Source organism: Colletotrichum destructivum, chromosome 4 (genome assembly GCF_034447905.1).
Source record: "Colletotrichum destructivum chromosome 4, complete sequence".
In the NCBI taxonomy this organism is placed as follows: Eukaryota; Fungi; Ascomycota; class Sordariomycetes; order Glomerellales; family Glomerellaceae; genus Colletotrichum; species Colletotrichum destructivum.
Genome location: NC_085899.1, coordinates 4,791,209 through 4,812,990, shown reverse-complemented (window position 1 = coordinate 4,812,990; position 21,782 = coordinate 4,791,209). Strand labels below are relative to the sequence as shown.

General features: G+C 56.6%; 5 protein-coding genes across 5 annotated transcripts; 1 reads left to right on the top strand and 4 right to left on the bottom strand.

Moving 5' to 3' along the window:
• Window positions 1-1,533: 1,533 nt before the first annotated feature.
• On the top strand, window positions 1,534-2,301 carry CDEST_07398 (uncharacterized protein; the record flags this gene model as incomplete). The annotated part of the gene is made up of 1 exon (XM_062923557.1): window positions 1,534-2,301. One exon carries the CDS (start codon window positions 1,534-1,536, stop codon window positions 1,690-1,692), a length of 159 nt encoding a protein of 52 aa, XP_062779608.1. The 3' UTR covers window positions 1,693-2,301.
• Window position 2,302: 1 nt separating this feature from the next.
• Window positions 2,303-6,868, bottom strand: CDEST_07397 (uncharacterized protein). The gene has a single exon (XM_062923556.1). It carries the CDS (start codon window positions 6,276-6,278, stop codon window positions 2,322-2,324), a length of 3,957 nt encoding a protein of 1,318 aa, XP_062779607.1. The 5' UTR covers window positions 6,279-6,868; the 3' UTR covers window positions 2,303-2,321.
• Window positions 6,869-8,156: 1,288 nt separating this feature from the next.
• CDEST_07396 (Putative mitochondrial carrier protein) lies at window positions 8,157-9,412 on the bottom strand (the record flags this gene model as incomplete). The annotated part of the gene is made up of 3 exons (XM_062923555.1): window positions 8,157-8,541; window positions 8,631-9,050; window positions 9,243-9,412. 3 exons carry the CDS (start codon window positions 9,410-9,412, stop codon window positions 8,157-8,159), a joined length of 975 nt encoding a protein of 324 aa, XP_062779606.1.
• A 997-nt stretch (window positions 9,413-10,409) lies between these two features.
• CDEST_07395 (uncharacterized protein) lies at window positions 10,410-14,835 on the bottom strand. The gene is made up of 2 exons (XM_062923554.1): window positions 14,045-14,835; window positions 10,410-13,921 (listed from the first exon to the last, which is right to left on the bottom strand). Exons 1-2 carry the CDS (start codon window positions 14,143-14,145, stop codon window positions 10,909-10,911), a joined length of 3,114 nt encoding a protein of 1,037 aa, XP_062779605.1. The 5' UTR covers window positions 14,146-14,835; the 3' UTR covers window positions 10,410-10,908.
• A 1,722-nt stretch (window positions 14,836-16,557) lies between these two features.
• Window positions 16,558-19,038, bottom strand: CDEST_07394 (Putative zn(2)Cys(6) fungal-type DNA-binding domain, fungal transcription factor; the record flags this gene model as incomplete). Its single annotated transcript, XM_062923553.1, has 6 exons — window positions 16,558-17,415; window positions 17,468-17,578; window positions 17,644-18,519; window positions 18,635-18,644; window positions 18,723-18,735; window positions 18,981-19,038. 6 exons carry the CDS (start codon window positions 19,036-19,038, stop codon window positions 16,558-16,560), a joined length of 1,926 nt encoding a protein of 641 aa, XP_062779604.1.
• Window positions 19,039-21,782: the final 2,744 nt, after the last annotated feature.

Below are 21,782 nucleotides of genomic sequence, written 5' to 3'. Positions count from 1 at the left end.
TGCTCTCAGTAAGCAAGCTGAGTCTCAGTAAGCAACATCGCCATTTCTGTGCTAACCTGCACCCATGCCAGTAGTAGATATCCGCTCTATAAACCAGCGATTACTCATGTTGAACGACACCTGCAACTAACCCCTCTGATCCTGTGGAGCTTTTACTTATAGCCTGCGTTAAAGTGGTGTTGTTGTTGTTGTTCTACCCTCTGAAATTTAAGCGACGTTCAGCTGCAACACAACCCTAGTCATGACCCAGTATACAACCCCTGGGAGAGTACTTACAAAAGCAAAAATCGGCTTGCTCGTAATCCATCGAGAATACTACCTTGAACACCCTCGAGGACTGGCATCGAAGAGAAATACCCAACGTAGTAAAGTGTCGCACACCGTTTTGGCAACAACACGTCGAGAGGGCGGAGTATGCCAGTGTAACGGACAAGATGCTCGTAATCGCTAACACTGCTGTGATTACAAGTGGCATGTGACAACTCTGCTGCCTACCCAAAGTCTCCACGCAGGCCACCTGGGACAAGCAGGTCCAGCCACTCATTCAGGTGTGGCCGTCGAGGACGGGTCTATTTTGGGACCCGTCCCCCTGCCGAGCCGCCCGAAAAGCGGGCAAACATCTGCCGCCCTGGAATAGGCTTAAGGATTACAACTAGACCATGCCTGCAGAGTACTTGGTTACGACTCTTAGTCTAATGATGAGTTCCCGTTCTGAATCGCAAGTGAGCTTCGCTGTGGCCATGGTTGTGAAGAGAGAGGTGGCGCTGGCGACGCCCAGTCTTCACGGGGATACAAAGCTGTCGTCTCCGCGCGTTCGGCGTCCGTGTAAGTAACATTCGGCCGAGACCCTCCCGGAGCCTCCGTCGGCTGTGTGTATCCAAGTTTGTCGACGGCAAGCGTGGCCATGACTGGTACCACCAAGCCATCTTCCCGGCTTCAAGGTCATTGGCGTGGGGGCTAGACCAACTGAGCCATTCTGCTCCGCTCATCTTGTTCTTCAAATAGGTGAGAACACATCCCCCTAGCAAACACACCTCGTATCTGTCTTATTAAGCACGGCCTTTCCCCGTCCACTCATCATTCTTCTGAACGAACATCCGTCACCGTCCCGTCTCGTCTGCTGCAACATGGCCGATATTGAGCTGCAGGACCCTTCGTGCTCGAGAGACGAGCTCGTTGCGGAGCTCACGTCCTAATACGGGTCCCCGACACAGCTTTACCTATCCCTTGACGCCGTCAGATGCCCCCCTGAGGGCGGCTGGGAGCACACCACCCCTGAATTCGTTGATTCGTTTTGCCTCGGCAAAAAACGATACAGTGGTAGATCTTGTGAAGCTTATTTATTCCCTATGTCCGCGGAGACGAGAAGGATGACATAGAACCATGAATGGTCTATGAAATCGCGACCGCTGTTGATTTCGCCGGAGACGTCGTCCTCAGCCTGCCTACAAAGTATGCAAGGGAATCCCTCTTTCATTGAGCCGTACGAAGGCGTTGTTATGTCTGCAGACATCCCGCCCCACGTGTTCGTCTATGCTAACTACCATCTCTGAAGGGATTAAGGGGCATTTCGTCTTCATCGACACGGGACGCGGTACAGTCATTCTCATCGACCCGCCTACCGGTCCGAAACCCACCCGGTCATCGCAAATTGTGAGCCTTCTCTTGAAGCCGCCTTTCCTCACTAGTTAAATGCAGTAAGTATAGGTGTAAGATTATAAGAAGATATTTCTTGGTGCGATTCCACTCCTACCTACCTATACATAGTTTAGTGTTGCAGACAGTTACAGAACGGTGTGTTAGTTAGGTGCCTAAGCTACCGAAAATGCAGACTGCAGTTTCTTTATTTTCTGTTGGTCAGTCATCCATCCTGCTTTGCCAAACTTCAGATCGTCTATTGGCGCTAATGGTGCGCGGGTAGTAGCATCAATCAACCTTAATCTGACAACAGGCTACTCAAGTACAGGCGGGGTAGAACTCAATAAGCCAACATATGTGCATGTCATTCTGTCTACAGTTTCTACAGAACCTCAAAATACAATCCCCAACCTGCTGTATATTCCCTCTTGTGTCCTATTTCGAGAAGGAAAGAACGACTAAAAAGCAAGTGTCTCTTGAATGAAGGCTGGCTTGCTGGCTGTAAGGATCGTTCAATGCTGTGCGTGAAACAGGACGTCAGGTATCGTGAATATCTCATCAATACCGTTCTCTCATTACCTTTTTTTCCCCTCAAAAACTCAAACATGTTGTTTCTCTTCTTCTCTTCTTCTCCCCTCATGTCGTTTCGTGTCCTTTTCATCCCATATGTTCAAAATGTCCAATCAGAGCTCATCATGACCATCATCCACAAAATCTGCCTGCTCAGCCGACTCCTTGTCAACAGGCTCTTTGTGTTCTGAGTCCTGCTCATGCGCAGGCTCCTCAAAAGGCAAAGCCGTCTCAGTGGCCGGCGCATTTTCAGTAATAGCGTCTGTGAGTGGCTCTTCGGCAAGCGAAGTGGCCTCCGAAGCTGTTGCCTCCTCAGTCTTGAATGTGTCCTCCTCGGTCTGGACAACATGCTCCTTTTGCTCCTGGTCCTCAGCACCATCTTCTTTGGTCTTATCATCCTCCTGAGCAACTTGCTCCTCATCCAAAAGCTCAGGCGCAACACTAGGCGTGGCCTGGACCCTGACAACCTCCGTCTCGGTAACAATAGCCTTGACCGTCTCCGTCACAGTCTCTATGATGCGGACCAGCTCTCTGGTGGTGATAGTCTCGTGAACAGCAGTAGGGGCAGGGGCCTTTACTTCCTCAGAGGAAGAAGGCGAGGGCGAGGGCGATGGCGACGAACTCTCCTCCTCCACTGCAAACACCTCCTCAGCAACCGGGCTGGAAGAGCTTTCAACCGGCGCGGCACTGGAGGTGGGAGCAACGGGTTCGGAAACCGGAATCTCCTGGCTGGGCTCGGGGACCTCTACCTCGACAGTCTCTACTTCAGGCACCTCAACCTCAGGAGTAGGCTGAACAATGACCTGTAACGGAGTCTCGGAAGACGTAACCGACTCAACAACAGACTGAACAGTCTCCATCAGCGGCGGCGACACGGGCGCCTCGGAAACACCTGGCGCGACGTGCTCGACAAACTGGCCATCCCAGTCCCTGACCTCCCGCGGCGTAGGTCTGATAGCCATGAACAGCACAAGCAGGCTCATGACCACAATCGCCAGGTTCTTCTTGTCCTGCATGAACACCCGCGCGGCCTCGAGAAGAAGCTCGCCGAGCCCGGCGTTCTGGAAAGCCTGCTGCCTCTCGTGGTGCGGGGGGTACGCCTCCTGGGGGTGGGGCTGCGGCGGCTGATGAGTTTGCTGCTGCTCCGGGTGGAAGTGCTGCTGAGACTGCGCTTGCGGCTCGGGTTGCTGTTGCGGCGGAGGAGGCGGGGACTGTGCCGAGAAGGACCCGTGACCCGGCTCGGGGTGGGGTTCGGGAGCCGGCTCGTGGTGTTGGGGCTCGGGGGGCGGGTGTCCGTAGATCTCCCGCATGCGTTCCTCGTCACGGAGACGGCGCTCCTCACTCTCATCATACCGGGGCATGGCCTCAGGGGAGGGCGATTTGAAGTCCTCCATGGTCGGATGAGGCGGAGACACCGGGGCGTGTATGTCGTGATCGGCGTAGCTCGGCTCGAGAAGGTTGTTCTCTTCCAGGGGAGACGCTTCGCGCGGGGGCTCCTCCAAGGCAGGGATGCCACGGTCAAGAGAGTGCATGTCACGGTCCATGGACGGCATGGTGCGGTCAAAGTCGGACATGGCACGCTCGCCGGGTGAGTCCCTGCCTTCGGTCGACTCGAGAATCGTAGGATCGTGCTTGACGAGCTGCAACTGCTGCGACTGGGAGATGGCGAGGCGCTCCAGCTCATCCAGCACTGCGGACTCGACGATGGGCTCGAGTTCGACGTCAACGCGCTCCATCTCCTTCCAGCAGGCCGCCCAGGCACCGGTCCTCATAAGGCCGTTGCTAGCGTACACCTTGATGCGGAAGATCTTGCCGGGGCCGAGAGACTCGTAACGGATGTCATGGCGACAGGTCTGGCACCAGTGGGTCTTGATCAGAGCGCTCTTCCTCCTCGAGGCCTCGTCGTACTCCTCCTCGTCGCTATCGGTGTCCTCTCCTAGCGTCATCTCGTTGGATGGGCCGATGTAGTGGCCGCACTCGAGGACACGCGCCCTACGGCGCAGGGGGAGGTCGAGAGCCTCCAGCAGGCGCTCTTCCAGAATCTCGTAGTCGTCTTGCGGGTGAGAGAGGAGGATGCCGCGCTCGCAGACGGTGGCGGCGACGCGGTCGTGGAGGTGGTGCCAGGCCTCGCGCAGGGTCTTGGCTTCGGGAGATAGCGTGTCCGACGACGCTTGTTCGAGGACCTCGGCCCACTGCCAGCGGAGGGGGAGCAGGGTGACGTGGAGCAGCACGAGGGGCGCGGGCTCCTTCTTGGGGCTGAAGCGGGTGGGTGTCTTGCGGCCCTTGGTGGTGTACTGCGCAGACACGGTCGGGCTGCCGAGGCGAGAGCTGGTCGGCATATGAGGTCGCTTGGCGGAGGAGCGTGGGGAGAAGGACCCTGTTACGGACGGGGCCGGAGAGGAATATTGCAGAGCGCGGACGTCGGAGGGGGAGCGGAAGGGCATCCGGTTCGAGGCGCGAATGGTGGGGACGAACTCCTCTTTGTCGTAGTAGGACATTTCGGACACGGAGACGTCGGACATACGCGAAGACCGCTTGGAGGAGCGGTTGCTCAGGTCTTTGTGGTGATGGTCAACGTGGCCGTCGAAGGAGCCCAGCGAGCTGCGTGGGCTACGGTCACTGAAGACGTCCGAGTCGCCGTGTTGGGAGGAGCTGTCGGCGCCGTCCTCGGTGTGCGAAGGGGTGGGGAGAATGTCACTCTCACGACGGCTGCTTTGGGGTCGAGTGTTGTACGACTCGCGACGGCTGGATCGAGATTCAGTGTTATAAGATTCGCGGCGACTGGCCCGTGACTCAGTCGCGTATGATTCGCGACGGGTGCCCTCTGAGCGAGTGTCGTAGTGCAACTCGGTTCCTAGATTCGTAGACCCGGACGAGTCCTGCCGAGAGTGCGATCTGTTTCTTATGGTCTCCATGGTCTGGGCTTCAAGCCGCTCGAGAACCTCCTTTGCGGCGGCTTGGATGAGGGCTTCAGTGCGACCAGATGCACGGCGGAGGGAGGACGAAGAGCGGCTAGCCTCCTGGACTTCGACCGGGCTGTCATCGTGGGTATCTTTCGAGTCCGCCGCGGGTGCTGGGGTTGGCGTCTCGTTGAGGTCAACCTCCATGGCGAGTGCCTCTTCGACTTCCTTTGCCAGGTCGCTCGTGGTGATTTCCGCCGCCGGCTGGAGTGATCTTCCTCGCTCAATCTCATCAGCTTCAGCTTCAGCCTCGAGCTCAGGCTCGGGTGTGGTTTCTCTTTCGACCTCAACCTCGGGCTCGGCTTCAGGCTCAGGTTCGGCGTCGGTATGAAATGGTTCCTTTGGTTCGACATCTTCGAGAGGAGGTTCAGGCTCCTCAGGAGTTGACTGTTCCTCGATCACCTCCTCAGGCTGGTCCTCGGCCTGCGGCTCGGAATCCACCTGGATCGGCTCTTCCTTTTCGGCCTCAACCGCGGGCGCGACCTCCGCCGAGGGCTCGGACAGGGGCTCGGGCTCGGGCTCCTCTACCTTGGCACTCTCTGCGGCTGCTAGCTCGGGAGTCTCTTCCGAGAAATCCTTCTCCGATTTAGAGTCTTCTTGGGCAGGCGCATCCTTGGTTGCGTCATTGATGGTCTCATCAGAGCCCTGGTTCTCCTCTGCTGTGTCAATGGTTGTGTTGGCAATTTCTGCAGCGGTGTCCTCCCCAGGGGTGTTTCTGATGTCAGAAACGGGCTCCGTTTCCTCCGTCTTGGAATTGGGTTGTTTCTCGGAGCCAGTTCCGGCAGCAATTTCAGCGGCAGACTCGGGAGTGGCATCAGAGGCCGTAGCCCCGTCGTTCTTCTCCGCAACTGCCTCGGTAGCATTGACAGCGGCCGTACCCTCCCTCTCGTCCGCGTCGGCCTTGACCGCATCGGCAGCCGCTGGCGTCTCGTCCTTCACACCGTCCATGTCGTCGTCTCGCTCCGCAACCTTATCCCCCTCGGGCTTGGTAGGGACGTCGTCGTCCATGACTTCGTGCTCGGCGGCCTCGTGCGCGGGGGTGCTCAGGCAGGACGGATCGACATGGATCTCGAAGTCGAGGTCTTCCGGGTTGGGACCGGATCGCGGCATCTGTCGAGCGCCTGGATAGATCAAGGAAGCAAGATGCCGGAGAGAAAAGCGGGCTTCTCTCTCGCCGTGGCGTGGCGGGAGGGTGGTGTGCGTGTGTGTGTGTGTGTGTGGAGGATAGAATAATCCTCTCCGTTTCGAATGGGGAAGAGGAACGAAGGTGGAATGAGGGGACCCCTATAGTTCGAGAATGTTTATGCTCGGCTCGGGACGGGTCGAGGGAGCAACCGGGAGGTGTAGGTAGGTGTTTGTGGATTTTGAAGGCGTGTTTTCACTCTTGAGTTGAATGAGACAAGGAAGAAAACAGGATCAAAATCCAAAGGGTCGGGAAAAGACCAGGAGTCCCTTGGGCAAACGCGAGAACCGCCCAGTGTATGTTGAAACTTAACAGACGTTGTCGGCTGATATGTGGCTTCGTGGTGCTTCGTTGTCTCGCGGTGGTTGGTCGGTCCCAAACAGCGGGGAGCGGGTATGCCTCTCTTGTCTTCTCTTCCTGTTGGGCAGCAAGCGGTGAGAGGTGCGTGTGCTCGATTAACCCGTCCTTGCATGCATTGACAGCTTCCAGGCGGGAGTGGCTGGATCGGCTGTTTTGTTTACTCCCGTTGCCGGGTCACAGCACCGGGGTGTGCAGTAAGTACAAGTATTGGTGGGGCGGTATCGGGTAGTGGAGACCGGCTGTTCGTCTAGTGGGAGTGTGCGGTTGGTTGGGATAATCAGTCGGACCCGCTTACTCACCCAGGTGGATAGGCAGGTACTTACAAATTTACTTCACCCAACCATGCCATTTTCTTTTTTAAAGCGTCGATTGCTCGGGGAAGCTGTCTACAGAGAGAGTCCACTCTGAATGGTTCTGAGTGAGAGGAAATAGCAGTGGCTGGGCTTGCCACGCACCCTTGGATCGCGTCTTCACTCTCCAGACTCTTCTTCGCAGAATCCGAACCGGAAGGCCCCAAAGCTGTCTCGCGCTCTGGGTTGACAGGGTCTCTCTTCAACTTCGAGCCCGTTGTTCCCGCACAGCCTCTGGTTGACGTCATTTTCCGGTTTTCTAATTAGCTGAAGCTCCGGTCTGTCGATGGGGGGCGGACGCTTTGAGGGTTAGCCTCCTGTCTCCAGGGGGTCAAAATGTCGGTGACGACCGGTCCGAGCCCCGGATCCCGCGAGGTCGTCCGGTCTTGCTCTTGGCCCCCTCCCGCCGTGGCTGCATGAGCAGTTGCCGGGCCGCTTTGACGGATAAAGTCAATCCAACTAGCTAACTAGCCAAGTCATGATCTGAGTTCACACTTTGAGGTTGATGGTAGCCTTTGCTGGTTAGCCTCATCCTCCTGGATATTCAGTCTTGGGTCAGCGATCCAATCCACCGAAGAGCTTTACATCATCTCGTCACTTTTGAGAATCAACGACACAACAAGCCTGAGCGAGGTCCAAACCCCCAATCTATGATTGCAAACTACAAAGCGACTATTATACAACCCTCCGGCGGGCCAGCCATCTTTTCGTCTATCATGCTCTATGCTTCTATGATAGGCAATTGGTGAAAAGATTTCCCAAGTCCCCACCCCAAAGAGTCTTGCTGAACAGATGAAATAAGAGTTTGCCAGGCCGAATCGTTGCGCCTCAGCCCCTTTCTTTTGTCTTACAAAGAAAAAACGTCTAATGCGGGAGAAGCAGCCGTACGATGTGTGTGTACGTGCGCGTGTCTCTGCTGAGAGGACGTCACAGACTGTGTCCCCGTTGTCGTCGTCGTCACTCCAGAGTTCGAATCTGACCCAAGGGTGAAGGAGGGAAACGAGGAAGCATCGTCCTTGTCCTCCTCCAGAAACCAGCACCGAGCTTTCCTCACCAACCACGACGTCTCCCCAACTCCGCCGTTCGTCAAATCGTTTATTTAGAGATCTCGACACCGCCGGTGGCACCGAGGGCCTTCTTGAGGTCACCGTAGATGGCGAACTGACCGGCAGTGAGGGTACCGACCATGAAGAGACGGGCACCGATACCGGTGTAGGAGCCACGGATGCCGAGCTCCTTGGCGATCTTGATGAGGCGGGAGGTGGTGCCTTCACCGGGGAGACCCTGGGTCTTGTTGATCTTGGACAGCATGGTGTCGGCGGGCTGGGAGACGATGGCGGCGGCGAAACCGGCAATGAGACCAGAGCCGAGGTTGACGGCAGTCTGGGCACCGTCGGAGAGGGTGTTCTTGGGGTACTTGCGGAAGATGGCCTCCGAGACCTTCTCGAAGACAACGAACTTGGACATGGTGTAGGGGATCCTGGGCCATGTTAGCGACGGTGTTTCTTTCCTCCCGGCAGGCATCACGAGATGAACCCGTTGAGAGAGACTCTGGCGGAGACAACTTACTGCTTGAACAGAATGGGTCCGAATCCGGCGTAGAAAGCGCCGATACCCTCGTTCTTGAGCATCTTGCTGAAGCCGGAGATGAGACCAGAGGCGTAGGTGGGCTCCGAGACGAGACGGATACGGGTGGCCTCGAGGGGGCACAGGGCAATGTCGGCGAAGAACTCGGCGGCCGCGGAAGAGGCGAGGTAGACGGCAGTGCGGTTGTTGACGGCGTTCTCGTAGCCAATCAGGTTGATGGACTGCTGCTTGAAGAACTCGTATCCTCCGAACTTCAGGGAGCCCTGGAGGAAGTAACCGGCGGCGGTAGGGCCGAAACCGGTGAGCAGAGCGCCGGCACCCTCAGACTGGATGACCTGGCGGAAACCACCGATCATACCGCGGTTGTAGGTGGCGGGGTCGAGCTGGATTCTCGTCTTGACGCTGTGGCGCGCGTTAGCAGTCTTTCATCAATTGGCATCGCGGCGTTCGGGGTGTGTTCGTCGTTGTTATCGTCCGTCGCAGTTCTAGGACCGGAGCTCCTTCGGCAAAAGTTGCTCTTCCTCCCGGAACACCGTGGACCGACGTAGACTGGCAAAGCAAAGGGGGCGGGTCGGGGAAGGGGAGAACACCTACACATCGACGGGAGTCAGAGCACCGTGGGTGACGGAGCAGCAGACAGCACCGGCAAGGGCGAATCTGGAGTAGAGGGCGAGGCCGGAAAGCTGGCCGGGGGCGTTGGCAGCAGCCTTCTCGACGACGGCGTCGACCTTAGTCGAGCCGGTGGAGGGCACGGAGGAAGCCATTGTGTGAGATGTGTGAATCGAACCGGGGGAGGACAAACAGGACAAAGGACTGAGTGGGGAGGAGGACTTGTCACGAAGAACCGCGCAAAGAGGATCGTGAAGATTTGGGGGAGGAGGGGAGGATGGGAAAAAAAGGGAGAAACTTTTTTTGTTGTTGTCGAGGGAAAGGGACGGACGGCCGGGGGAAAAACTGTGAGGCCTTTTTTTTTTAGCGGCGCCGCGGCGGCTGGGGGTGGGTGGGAGAGCCGAGAGCAGCAGCAGCAGCGAACTGGGACCGAGACAGCTGCAAATTGAGAACTTGTCCTTTGCGGCCAAAAAGATTGGCTCGGGATTACTCGGGGACCACCTGAACCAGCGATTGCGCAGTGCGTGCACGAGCCATTTTTCCGTCACTGCGAGCGCCCGCCTTGTTATTCCCTAAGGCTGCTTCGATACGTACCCACCTCTGCTGCAGGGGTAAGCTCTCGTTCGGCTTCTCGGAAAAATATTTGCGTGGGCTATCGCTGTGTCGGCCAAGGTTTAGCCGGGCGGCCTTCCCGCCTGAAGTCCAAGTTTTCCTCCTTCCTCTCCCTCTTTAGCACGCAAAAAAGGAAGAGGATCCACCAGCGGTCCACTTAGCGTGCTCCATTCGCCCATGTGCTTTGCCCGCCGGTGTCGTCAGAGCAGTCCGGGATGGCATCGCGAATTAGCCGTCGACGTCTGCAATCATTTGCCGGTTACCTATTCTTTCAACGCCCGAGTCTTGGCCTAAGAGTTGTTTGTCAATTCTAACCCTCTCTCGTCCCAGAAGGCCTGGCCGGCTTGCAGCGCGACTTCGGGGTTTTCTCGTACATCTTACGTCCCTGAAACATCGCCATAATCCTTTTTCGCTTCAAGTATCCTCGGCAATTGCGTCAGGCTCGCCCTCCATCATGACTCGAATTCGCCATCTACCAGCCACCTCACAATACGCTCCAAGCCCAGCCCGGCACGGGAACCTACCCGTGTAGCGTAGCCTGCGTAGCGCAGCCCACTTCCAGCCGCAAAGATTGATCCGGCTCCGGGCCCGTTGTCCCTCTCGACTCGGTTCCACCCCCGGACCGGGGCTAAGGAAGCAAGCTAGGTAGAAAATGGCACTCGAATGACGATGGCTCTACCACGGTATCGCTGGGCTCCAATTACTCGACAGATATATTATACACCGATGGTGAGGACCATAACATGTGCTCCCAAAAAGCTCCTTTGCAGCCCCCCCTTAGCTTTTGTGTCGTTATCGTTAGGTTGGTCGGGAAGAATCCAGACACCGTCCGCACGCCATGCCTTTTCCCTGCGCCAACGCCGTGAAGGCCGTAACCCAAATATGTACACACTGCGTCCAATACGAGGAACAAATCATCGTCTGACTGTAGACGATATGGTGCGGAGGGAAAATAGGCCAACGTCGCCCTGAAGAGGACAAGTGAAATATGAGCCTGAAGTTGGATACTACTACCAGTGCAGGCACTTGCTGACAGAAATCAAGAGCCTGGATCCATACCGTTGTTCTCAAATAGGCTCAGGACATCACCAGGCAAGTACTCCAACCACGGCGGCATCATCTCGTTCGGCAGACCCAACGCACCAATATCAATCGGGTTCTCAAAGGTGATGACGTCTGTGATGGGGCCCATGCCTTGGCCGAGGTACGAGTAGGTTGCGTTTGCATATGTTGGGTCGAACGCGATTTGCTGTCCGTTGTGGTGTTGTCGCGATGTCGCATCATGCATGGTACCAGACGGAGATGCGGAGGGCATCATGTGATGCTCGAAATTCGTCGAGCTGTGAGATGAAGGCGTGAATGATGCCGTTTGTTGTGCGGCAGAAGACGTCGCGAGCATCGAGCCGGCATTTCCTACGGGAGACGATGTCCCCTCCTCGTGTATGCTATCAAACCGCTGATGGGCTCTCCCTTGCCCATGCGGGCTGTCCATCGATGTTGTTGACAGGCGCTGGTGTCGGTACTGCCGAGTCGACTGACGCATGGCAGATGTTATTGGCTGCGGATAGGCGGTGGCAAAGATGGACTGAGATGCCGTCTCGGGCAGGCTCTGTCGGATAGGGTCGTAGATCATGTTCCCAGGAGGAGTAGGTGCAGAAGCGGCAATGTTGGATGTCTGCGACTGTGCAAAGTTGGGATGACCAGATGCCCCGGCATGCATGTTCTGGTACATGAGCGTAAGGCTCGAGTTGGGCGAGTTCGTCGTGCCGGTCAAGGACCATGCAATGGGAGGCATGTTGGGCGAAGCAGGGTACGGGAATCGGCCGCCGATGGAGCCACGGCGAGGCAGTCTCGTGCTCTCGTATTCCTCGTTGGTGTATGTCTCGCAATCCCAGATGCCCTTGGACTTCTGGTCAAGTGCCGTGAGGATGTACTTGACGCCGCCCCAGTACTTGTGCAGTTGTTGCAGTGACTTATAGCAACGGGAGTAGTTCTGGTTGGCGGCCGAAGCCAGGAGGGAGTGTTTTGTGGATGCCCTGTGTTCATGCGACGATGGCTTCTGCTTCTGGCCTTCCGTCTTGAGCTCCGCCACTGGGGGGGACGTCTCTCGTGAGGTAGGGTTGGAGGCATTGGCGATAGATTCCATAAGGAAGGCGCAGGCGGCGATATACATGGGCTGGGATGTGAAAGGGTTGCCGATGAAGCTCTTTGGATCGATGAGCTCAGCGAACGCCAGGATGTCAGCGATAGTTTTGGCGCTGGACATGGACAGCTCACGACTGTTGGGGAGCAGTTGATGAGTACGGCTCAGCGAGCCAAAGGGGGTCAAGAGAGTGGGTTGGTGCAGTATGATGATGAGGGCGTGGAACCAAAAGTGCAGGAGGATGAAGTTCGTCCCTTGGCCCAACTTCAGATACGTTTTGAAGTTGGAAACGCTGAAGTGAAGCCGGGGATCCTGCTTTTGATAAAGCCTGGTCAACTCGTGCTCCATACGGGCCAGCCTGGCCCATTTGTCCGGCGTGATGTCCTTGGCGTTGCGGATATTGTTCAAGACGTCCGAAACGCGGCCATACAGATGGATGATCTGGATAAAGACGGGGAAAGGGGCGGGCCATCCAGAAGCCGGGTCGAGCGTTGGCTCCGGCAGAGCCAGTTCAAAATCATCGTCACGTATGGTCACAGGTCTGCCAGTCCCAGATGAAATGACTCTGTCGAGGATGAAAACGGCCCAGAAGGTATCGGTGCGCTCCTGTTCAACTTCGAGCTGCTCCTCTCGTGTGAGACTGCTTTCGTCTTCTTGCGGCTCTTCGTCTGCTCCAGCATCACTGCCTGTTTGGCCACCATGGCGGGTGTACCAAGGGTCTCTTTCGCCTTGGTACCTTACACCCACCATCTTTTGCAAGCCGAGGTCCACGGCCATGCGGATAGCAAGACCCAGGTACATCCACAGAGCGCTGTCTTGGTCTGCGCCGAAACCTTCGTACGCCATCATAAGAAGCGCTTGGACTGCGCCGACGGACGGACAGGGAAAAGTGTCGACGGTCGCAGCCTTGGCTCTTTGGGCGTAGTGGTGGCCTTGCTCTGCGTGCGAGGCCTCCTCGTCTTTATTGTTATGTCCAAGCTGTGCCGAGTCGGAAAACCGAGCGGACAATGCACAGACGGCATCGACGAGAATTGGTTCAACCCTCTTTTCCTTGACCATGCGAACGAACCTTTCCTCTTTCAAAAAGGGGTAGTTGCAGCCCAGATGTAGAAAAAATGTCTTGACCAGGTGGAGAATCAGGGGATGGACCGGCGCAGTATCGTTGGGGTCGTATACGGGCAGGTCCTCATTGGAAGCAATCTCCTCGTCGTGCGGAGGCATGCTCGACAAGGCCATGCCCATGGGTTGGATCACACTGGAACCGGAGCTTGGCGATGTAGCAACGACTGAACCTCCTGTACTCCGTCTCCGGTCCCGAACGGAGACGACCATCTGCTTATAACCTGGGACAATGGCCGTAGGCCCGAAGTAGCGGAAGTATGGCACCCTGTGACGTTCGGTGTGATGCGAGACGGGGGAGCGGCTATGTAGGCTGCGAGCGTCGTCCGAGAAAGACGTCGTCCGAGGATAAGAGGGGCGTCGGTGTCGCGAAGGTTGATCTTGCTCGCGAGCGCTGTGTTCTGATGACCGTCGCAGAAAGGTCGGCGAGCGACCGGGTGCGGCATCAGGACTCCTCCGTGAAGCATCGTCTGGCTTTGAGTTGGACAGGAAGGAGCGAGAGGCGTTTCTGTTCACCTTGCCGTATCGTTTCTCGTCGTGGTATTCTTCTCCATCGCGAGCGCGGATATGTTGGTGGGGTTCGCCGTTGTCGTTCTCGTCCTCGGCTTCATCATTGTCGTTGTCGTTGTAGTCGTCATGGTGGGGGTCCCGGGTGGCGCCATCGCCACCCGAAGATTTCTTCTCAATGATTTCGTTGTAGCCCAAGCATGTATGCCCGTTCTTGGAGCAGGTCGAGCAGACTGGGCGCTCGCCGGCGCATCTCGTCTTTCGTTTGCGACAGGTCAAGCATCTAGCGAGGGGCCGAGTCAGGTCAGGGCACTGCGCGCAAGGGAGAAGAAACTCGGGGTTAAGGAACAGCAGGAGAAGCGGGAGAAGCGGGAGAAGCAGGAGAAGAAGAGGTGGAACGACTCACGCGGCGTTGATTCTACGTCTCTTAGATGGTGGCTGGCCTTGGTTGTGGACGAAGCGGATCTGCTTAGGCGCGGGGGTCGCTCCGTCGATGATGGAGGTCATGGCGCGCAAGGTGAAGGAACCTCTCAACAGCTACGCAGCATGATGCTGGGCTGCAGTGGGCGGAAATTGACTGAAAGGGTCAAACCAGAAGGGACCAGACCAGAGCAGAGCGGCAAAGGTGGCCCAACGCAACGCAGAGTGGTCCACGTCAGGTCTCCAAAAGTCGGATCAGGCCCCTGTGGAGATGGCAGGTGTCTCCCAGCAGTGAGCACAGGGACTCGGACTGGAGTTTGGCGGGAGGTAAACTGGGGTGTAGCTTCCGGGGGACAGGACAGACCTGGGTTGGGTGCTTGGGGAAAGCTTGGGTTGTGCGGACTGGGGGAGAGAGTTGTGGTGGAGACGACGTGCTGTATGTAGCTCCAGTCTCCAGAATCAGGTGCAGCAGCGGCAAGGGTCAGAGCTTCAGCTACTGAGAATCTGGCGGCAGAAAGTCAATGGTGCGCTCGCTCGGTGTGGGACATGGCGACTGGAACCCGATGATGTCTGTACCCGTGGTTAACGCAGGAACATGGCTGTTGCATCACAGGTGTTAGGTAGGGGAGAGAATATATGAAAAGGCAACGGCCGACCAACGAAGGAAAGGAAAAGAAAAGAAGAGCAAAGACTGGCGGCAGTGCAGTACTGGGGATCGGCGGGGGACGACGGTTGAGGAGCGAGGAGCGACGGCAGCCGAATGAGGGGGAGGAAGTAGTCCATGGGGCAGCCGGGAGAGGCGCAGACGATAATTAACGTTGCAACGGCTGCTCTGAGTCGTCTGGACTACTTGTCTCGTCTTGTCTTGGATTGCCATTGTCATCGGAGGGCGAGGGATCCGGCTTGCGTCTGGTGAATTTGGTTCGTCGCAACGGTGCAGTGTCTGTCGACATGGGACTTGACTGGGGGGAGTTGGGTTGGTGGGTGTGATGCGCTGTAGTGGCAACGCTGTGACGCTGTAACTGTAGCAGTGGTGACATGCGAGGAACACTGTGGAATTCCCATCCAACCCGACGGAAAAGAACCACTGGCGGGTGTACCTGCCTCGACCGACCGCTTCTCTGTGAGTCCAAGCCAAGGCGCGGAAAAAGCGGACCCCGGACGGTCTGCCTTGAGGCGGAGTCGCCTGCCATTTACATGCTAACGCGAGTATCACCACCTCGCGTTCGCCAGCAAAATCATGGCCTCTCCAAGACTTCGTTGGCGATGAAAGGGGAGAACAACCATAGTCCTCGACATATGACCGGCTCGTTCCTCCCTCTTTCATTTCGTGGGGATTGGTTCGAAGGCTGTCTGATCTTCTACAAGTGCGGCCGGTGGACACTGGCCTTGAGCTTCAGTTACACGAAATTCAACAGCGAACGAAGCTATTCACATATACATACTTTATCATGAATGGACGAACAATACGACAGCTATAGGGCTCAAGACTTTTGCATCCACGATCCCCGCCACTAAAAAGTGTCTACCTGTAACGAGCCAGCAGACACATGCAATGCAGTCTTTGGTCCCGTACAAGATTCGGACAATATCTCCGCCATCCCTGGTGACACACACACACACACACACACACACACACCCTTTCAAACAATGAAACCAACCACCAGGCTCCTTCTCACCCCGGATTCCATATTGGTTCGAGTTCCATGATATTAGGCTCCGTATTGATCCTTTCGGCAGCACCACGCATTTTTCAGCCACGCAAAACCACCCCAAACCCGCCTCTCTCGTGTAAGCCACCATCCCTCATACGCCACGTTTCCTGATCGAGCCGGTCAGGAATTGAAACCCGCCTTCACCCACAATCCACGCCCCTTCCACCAAAGGATACACCCCCCGCTTTACCCCAGATTCCAAGCCCGCCTCAGTCCACTCGAAGCCTCGGGACTCGGGAACGGCGGGAAGAAGCCGCTGGAGGGGTCGGGTGCCACCGGTGACGTATGTCCGACGATGGGGAGAAGCAGGGACGAGACAGAACTCCCGAGCATTAGCAGGAAGAGAATAAATGGAAGAAAAAGTTGCCGCAGATGACAGCCATTTTACTTGGGATATAACCGAACAAGAAAGACTCAGATGGACGCCTATCGCGAGCTGGCGATACCACAACCCCCCTAGCACCCCTAAAATAAAACTCCATGTGCCGGCACGTAAAGAGAGCAAAAGTAGAATACGTACGGCTCTTGCCTCGTTGTTTGAATTCCATGTGTCCAACTTCACAAAAACACAAAAGCAATACGCCAATAGCACCCCAAGCCCCCTGCCACCATCATTGTTACCGTGGACTCCTCCCAAACGAATATTCTTTTTTTGTGTAAGCCACTGCCTGCCATGTTATGCTTCCCGTTGCTCATTATGCGGAACCTCATTGCTCCTAATTTGTACGTACCACCGGGGAACGGCTTGTGTGTGAACCTCCGGGAGCAAAATGTCGTAGTCCGCTCATCCAAAGACGATGGTGACGCCCATGTCCTCGCTGACACGTCTCCATAAGTCGGCCCCCTTGCTGAGCCGCTGGCTAGGCGTGGACATCAGGATCGCGTCGTCGTCGTAGGCGGCGTGGTCGTCAATCATGTCTGCGCGTCTCCAGACCTCTTGCGCGATGGTCCAGGCGCGCTGGATGTTCGTCATGCCCTGCCTGCGCTCCACCGCCACAAACGCCTGTCGCGCCAGTTCCCTGTCGCCGGGATCGGTGGCCTCGCAGGCTGCGACAAACAGCGGCCACAGCAGAGCAGCCATCGGCCCGGCATGGTTGACTGTCGCAGCGCAGTGGCTCAGCGCGGCATGCGTATGGCGTTGCACGAGATGGTGCCGCCGCGGGTAGCCGTAAATGCTGCGGTAGAGATAGACAAAGGCCGAGTGGCGGTACGCTAGAGCGTTGTTGAGGATTGAGTGCAGACGGGCGCGCTCGGCGGCGAGGTCGGGCTCGTCTGACATCGCCGGGTCGTTCATCATATCGGGTGAGAATCCTGGAGGAAAACTAGGTTGCCATAGCTCCAGAGCATGCTCGATGGCGTCCGAGGTGGTTTCGAACTCGCTACGGAGGACGGCCACCTTAGTCATCTGGCCATTAGTGAGAGCCGTCTGAAGTTCCGTCTTGAGCGCCAAAAGGTTGGAGAGGCGGTGGATGATGGGCCATAGGGTGGTGGAAAAGCCGAGCAACGTATCGACCGACCCGAGGGGCGATGAGTTGGGGGAATCAACTGGCGGAAAGGGGATAAGGCAACCTGTTGGGGGTGCCGTCGAGAGGGGAGCCGTGCCAAAGGAGAGTGCGGCGATAACGTCGTAGAAGCGGAAGGCCTGTGACGGTGTTAGCTAGATTTATTAGTAGCAGAGTCCGAAAAAGACGTACGCGTTCGAGAAAGGCCGTGGTGGAATTGGAGTTGTCGCTGTTGCCATTCATGATTGCGATGGCGCCTTTGAGATGGCCGTCTACAATGTTGGATCGGTTTTGTTGCACAAGCTTTTCTGCTGGTCAGTCACGCCGTATTACACGGGCCAGGGTAACGGTTCGGCAAATGTACTCACAACTTCGTAATACACGAGCAACATGATGGTGGCCAGGAGCTCGTTCTTGTTCGCTTGCCCGCCGAGCTCAATCAACCGGGCTAATCCCTGGATGGCCTGGTTGTGGAAGTAGACCGCCTTCTCCTCCGTGTGCCCACAGCCTCTGTTCTCCAGATGCGCGCTCGCAAGCGCGTAGATGGCGTTCGTCACAGTGGAACTGCTGTGGCAAAGGGGTAGCACGAGTTGCTGGAACGGATTGCCGCCCTCAGTCTCTCGCAGCACGATGAGATGGGACATGACGTTGGTAAAGTGGTCGACCAATGCTCGGCGGTTCGGCCGATCCGAGAATTCGGAGAAGGTCGGGAAGAGGAATTCGAGACGGGGCGACGCTACTGGGACGGGCGCGATCATGGCTAGGGACGGGTGGCGCTGCGCCCGTGTGACGGCCATGTGTGGTGGCATGGCAGTATGCTGCATCGAGCCACGACGAACCACTACTTCCTCGTCCGCATCCTCCAGTGACAAGTTGAATGCGACCGAGTCGACTGGCGAGACCAGGGGAGCGTCTTCCTTGTTGTGGTACATGGCAAACATCTTCTTGAAGTCGAAGACGAGCGGGTGGCCGCTCTCCTCAGGCTCTTCCAGGATAGCCTCTTCCACGAGCCCGTCGTCCTCGTCGTCCAGAGACTCCTCCTTCCAGCGCCGTATGGTGGCGTCGGGGGCCGAATAACGTCGAACGATGGCAGATCCGCTTGTTTGGGAGGCCGTATCGGAGCCAAACCCGGCAATCGAGTCACGCTTCTTGCGTTGACGAGGCTTGACCGGTTCGTAGGAGCACTCCTGATTGCGCTCGGCGCATCGGGAACATTGGGGGCGGCCTTCGTCGCATTTCTTCTTCTATGCGCACAGAAACACGTTAGGAAACGATTTCCAAGCCATCGCGAGAGAGGCGCTGGAAAATAGAGGGAAGAAGAGATAGTGAGATGTCTACAAGAGACGGATTAGGTCGAACCTTTTCTTTGCTGTACCAATATGTTAGCAAGAACGTCACATCTCGGTTTTCAGAAGGGTTGTTTGGAGAGAGCGGGGTGGTCACTCACCAATATGTGCATCCTGCATGTGTCAAATAAGTTCAGTCAGAGGTCGAATCAAATGCGGCCGGCTGTGGCAGGCATGGCTCAACGGAATAAAGCAGAGCGAGGGCTAGGGCAACACATCGAAGCTATTCGGGCGGCAATAGCGACGCGCGAGGGGGCAGCAAACGGCGAAGAGAAAAAGACACACTCGCTGGGGGGGGCGCAGAGGAGAGAAAGCGGAGGCAGAGAGCAAGAGGGATTGGCGATTGGCCGTGAACTCACCTGATCTGGATCGTCTTTTGGGTGCCTTTGGCGGGGCGAGTTTAGTATACAGCAACATGATGCTCACGAGCTGGTACCTGCAGCAGGCATAGGCATGACGGGTTGCTCAAGATGATGGCGAGGTTTTGTTTCTCTCTCAGAGGATGTGGTACATGGGACGAAGTTGCCCTGCACCTACATCACGCACGGAGAGAAGGAGGAAGTAGCCGAACGCAAATGCGTGTGTGGACCGAGGCTACTTGGCCTGGAAGGCGAGCGAAGACTGGCTTTCACGATGTCGGAGAGTCCCGCAGTGTGTGACGGTCGGGGGCGGCGGGCGTAAGGTTCAGGTCGGGTATCGAAAGGGTGGCCCTGGTTCTGCTGGTGGGAACTGAGGGGGATTAAGGTAAGGTCAGAGAGTCAAGAAGTTCGTGGAGACGAGAGAATGGCGTATGGTGGGTGGTTTTTCTGGTTGGTATTTTTTTTTTTTTGCTCGGCTTCCTTTCCTCAGTCTTGTATCCTACTTCTGCTTCTTGTTCTCGATGGGCCTGGGGGGTGTTCTGAGGTCTGTAGCCTGTCGGTCTAGTGCCGAGGGTAGACGCCAGATTAATGAGGGAGGAGCAAAGCTTTTCTCTTGTCTGGGTTATTGTTCTCGCCCTTTCTCGACGGGGCCGCGAGCTTGGAAGACCAGGGGTCATGGGTCGATGCGCTGAGGTGAAGACGGATTCGTATTTTAGTCCGCTTTCCTAGGGGGAGAATAGAGGCGGTGGTGGGGATGGGTGTGGCTCGGGATCGAGCGGCGGGATATGGGGAAAATTGGAGAGCAATTGAGGAGGGGGAGGAGGAAGAAGAAGAGGAGGAAGAGGAAGAGGGGGAGTCGAAGACCAAATCAAGACCCTCGCGAGTCAAGAGAATTGTTACTCGGGCATGAAGCTGTTCCTATATAGCGCGTCGACACACAAAGGAGACGGACACCGAGGCGGCGAGAAACGAAAAAACGGGCAAAGAGGGCCCAAAGCGTCCAAGGTCAAGGTCAAGACCGATCGAGTCCATGTCATTCTGGCGTACCGAGCGAGTACCAAGACCCAAGAGCCGGCGACGGCGTCCTTCCCAATGCTGACAAGGCCGCTGCCATCACGCACATCGTGACCAAGAGATCCCAGGAGACTAAGCAGTGCTAGAAGCAGAAAGGTGGAGAAATTTGCGGGGTTACAGCGGCGACTCTGGTGCGGAGATGGGTGTCACAATCTCGGTCGACATGTCTGCCACTTCGCAGTCTCCTGCTCCAGTCCGGCTTTAACGGCGGTGCACTGGCTGGTGTGTGGCTCTTGGATATTGGGGGCAGCGGCGGCGGCGGTGTTCTGGAGAAAGGTGTGTGTCACCGTTGAGGAGTTTCCCTGCAACGCCTGCGAGGCGTGACAGTCGCCGAGGTGCCGCGCTAGAGGTAGCTCCGAACAAGAGTTGGAGTAAAGGGGGGCCCAATACATGGGAGGTGCCTGTTGGTAATTGTTTGTTAATGTGTACAGAGTGTACATCGTACTCAAGGGAAGATGCCATCCACGGAGGGGCCTTCGAGCGGTTATTTTTCGCAGGCACACCGTTCATAGACGCACTTGAGTCGTCGTGGCTTTGACGCTGGTGTTGTAATCACGAAGTGCTCCTGCTCGTTGATCCAGTGAACAACGATGTGTTGGTTCGCTTCGTCGACAAGGGATGAATATCGCCAGCTATTCTAGATCATCCGCCACCACTGACATGTATGCTGGGATTTGCCTTTCATACTGACCCCAGATGCCGAGAGAGAGAGAGAGAGAGAGAAAGAGAGAGAGGGAGAGCGGGCAACGGATGCTAACGACGGCAGGCTGGACGGGGCAGAAACAGAACAGAATGAGAAAGGTGGCGCGGTATGGCGTCCTTCGTATCCCCCAAGATCCCCCAGTCAGGCCCAGAAGCAGCCTAGGGAGAGGACGCGACGCTGCAATTGCTAATAAACTCCGACTAGGCTGTTACCGAATCTGCCACAACTGCCCCGGGCTCGGGCTAGCGAACGGCGCGGCAGTCTTGGCCTGCAATTCTCACGGCAGCAAGCCAGGGACGTCATGCCTGCTTGTTGGTTTGTTGAGTCGTCTGTTCTCTTTACATCTCCCGCACGGGTTGGTGAACACTGCTCTCTCGCGGCAGAAGACAACCACAAGTGCCAGATGACATGTGCTGTACTGTACCTGTGAGACGGACCCTGCAGCGTTGGGGGAAAGTTTAAATGGCGTAGCCGTTCAGACGCTTTGGCACATTGAATATGCCGGTCGCAGCTCCGCCTCAAGTGCAGCGGCCCAGAACCAGAGATTGGTTGCTTCTCCGGCTTCATGCCTGCCATTGTTTGCCCATGTCAACGTCTTCAGCTGCGCTGAATGATTGGGCATGAACATTGAGTCGAGTCACTTGACTATCTTGGCCTGCCACCAACCTACCATCCGTCCGTCTGCAGAATCAAGATGGGTACTGCTTGATTACTCTCTTTCGCCCTGCACCAGGCCTGCCTCTCAGCCGGTGGGTTGTTGTAACATGGAGGTGAGCATTTGCTGTCACTTTTGACCAGCATAGTGCATGACGGCAATCAGCGGTGGGCAGATGGGTAGACATGCCGGCGGCAGAGGACGGAGACCCAGCGAGTGTGCCATACCTGGTACCCTCTCTCCTGGCGTCGGCGTCTCTCCCCTTTCTGTTGTATTTTCAAGAGAAAGACCCAAAGGCGATTGTGCACTTTGTGACGACACGACTCGAGTCCGCTGGCTGCCTCGTCTCAGTTGTCCAAGAGTCGACACA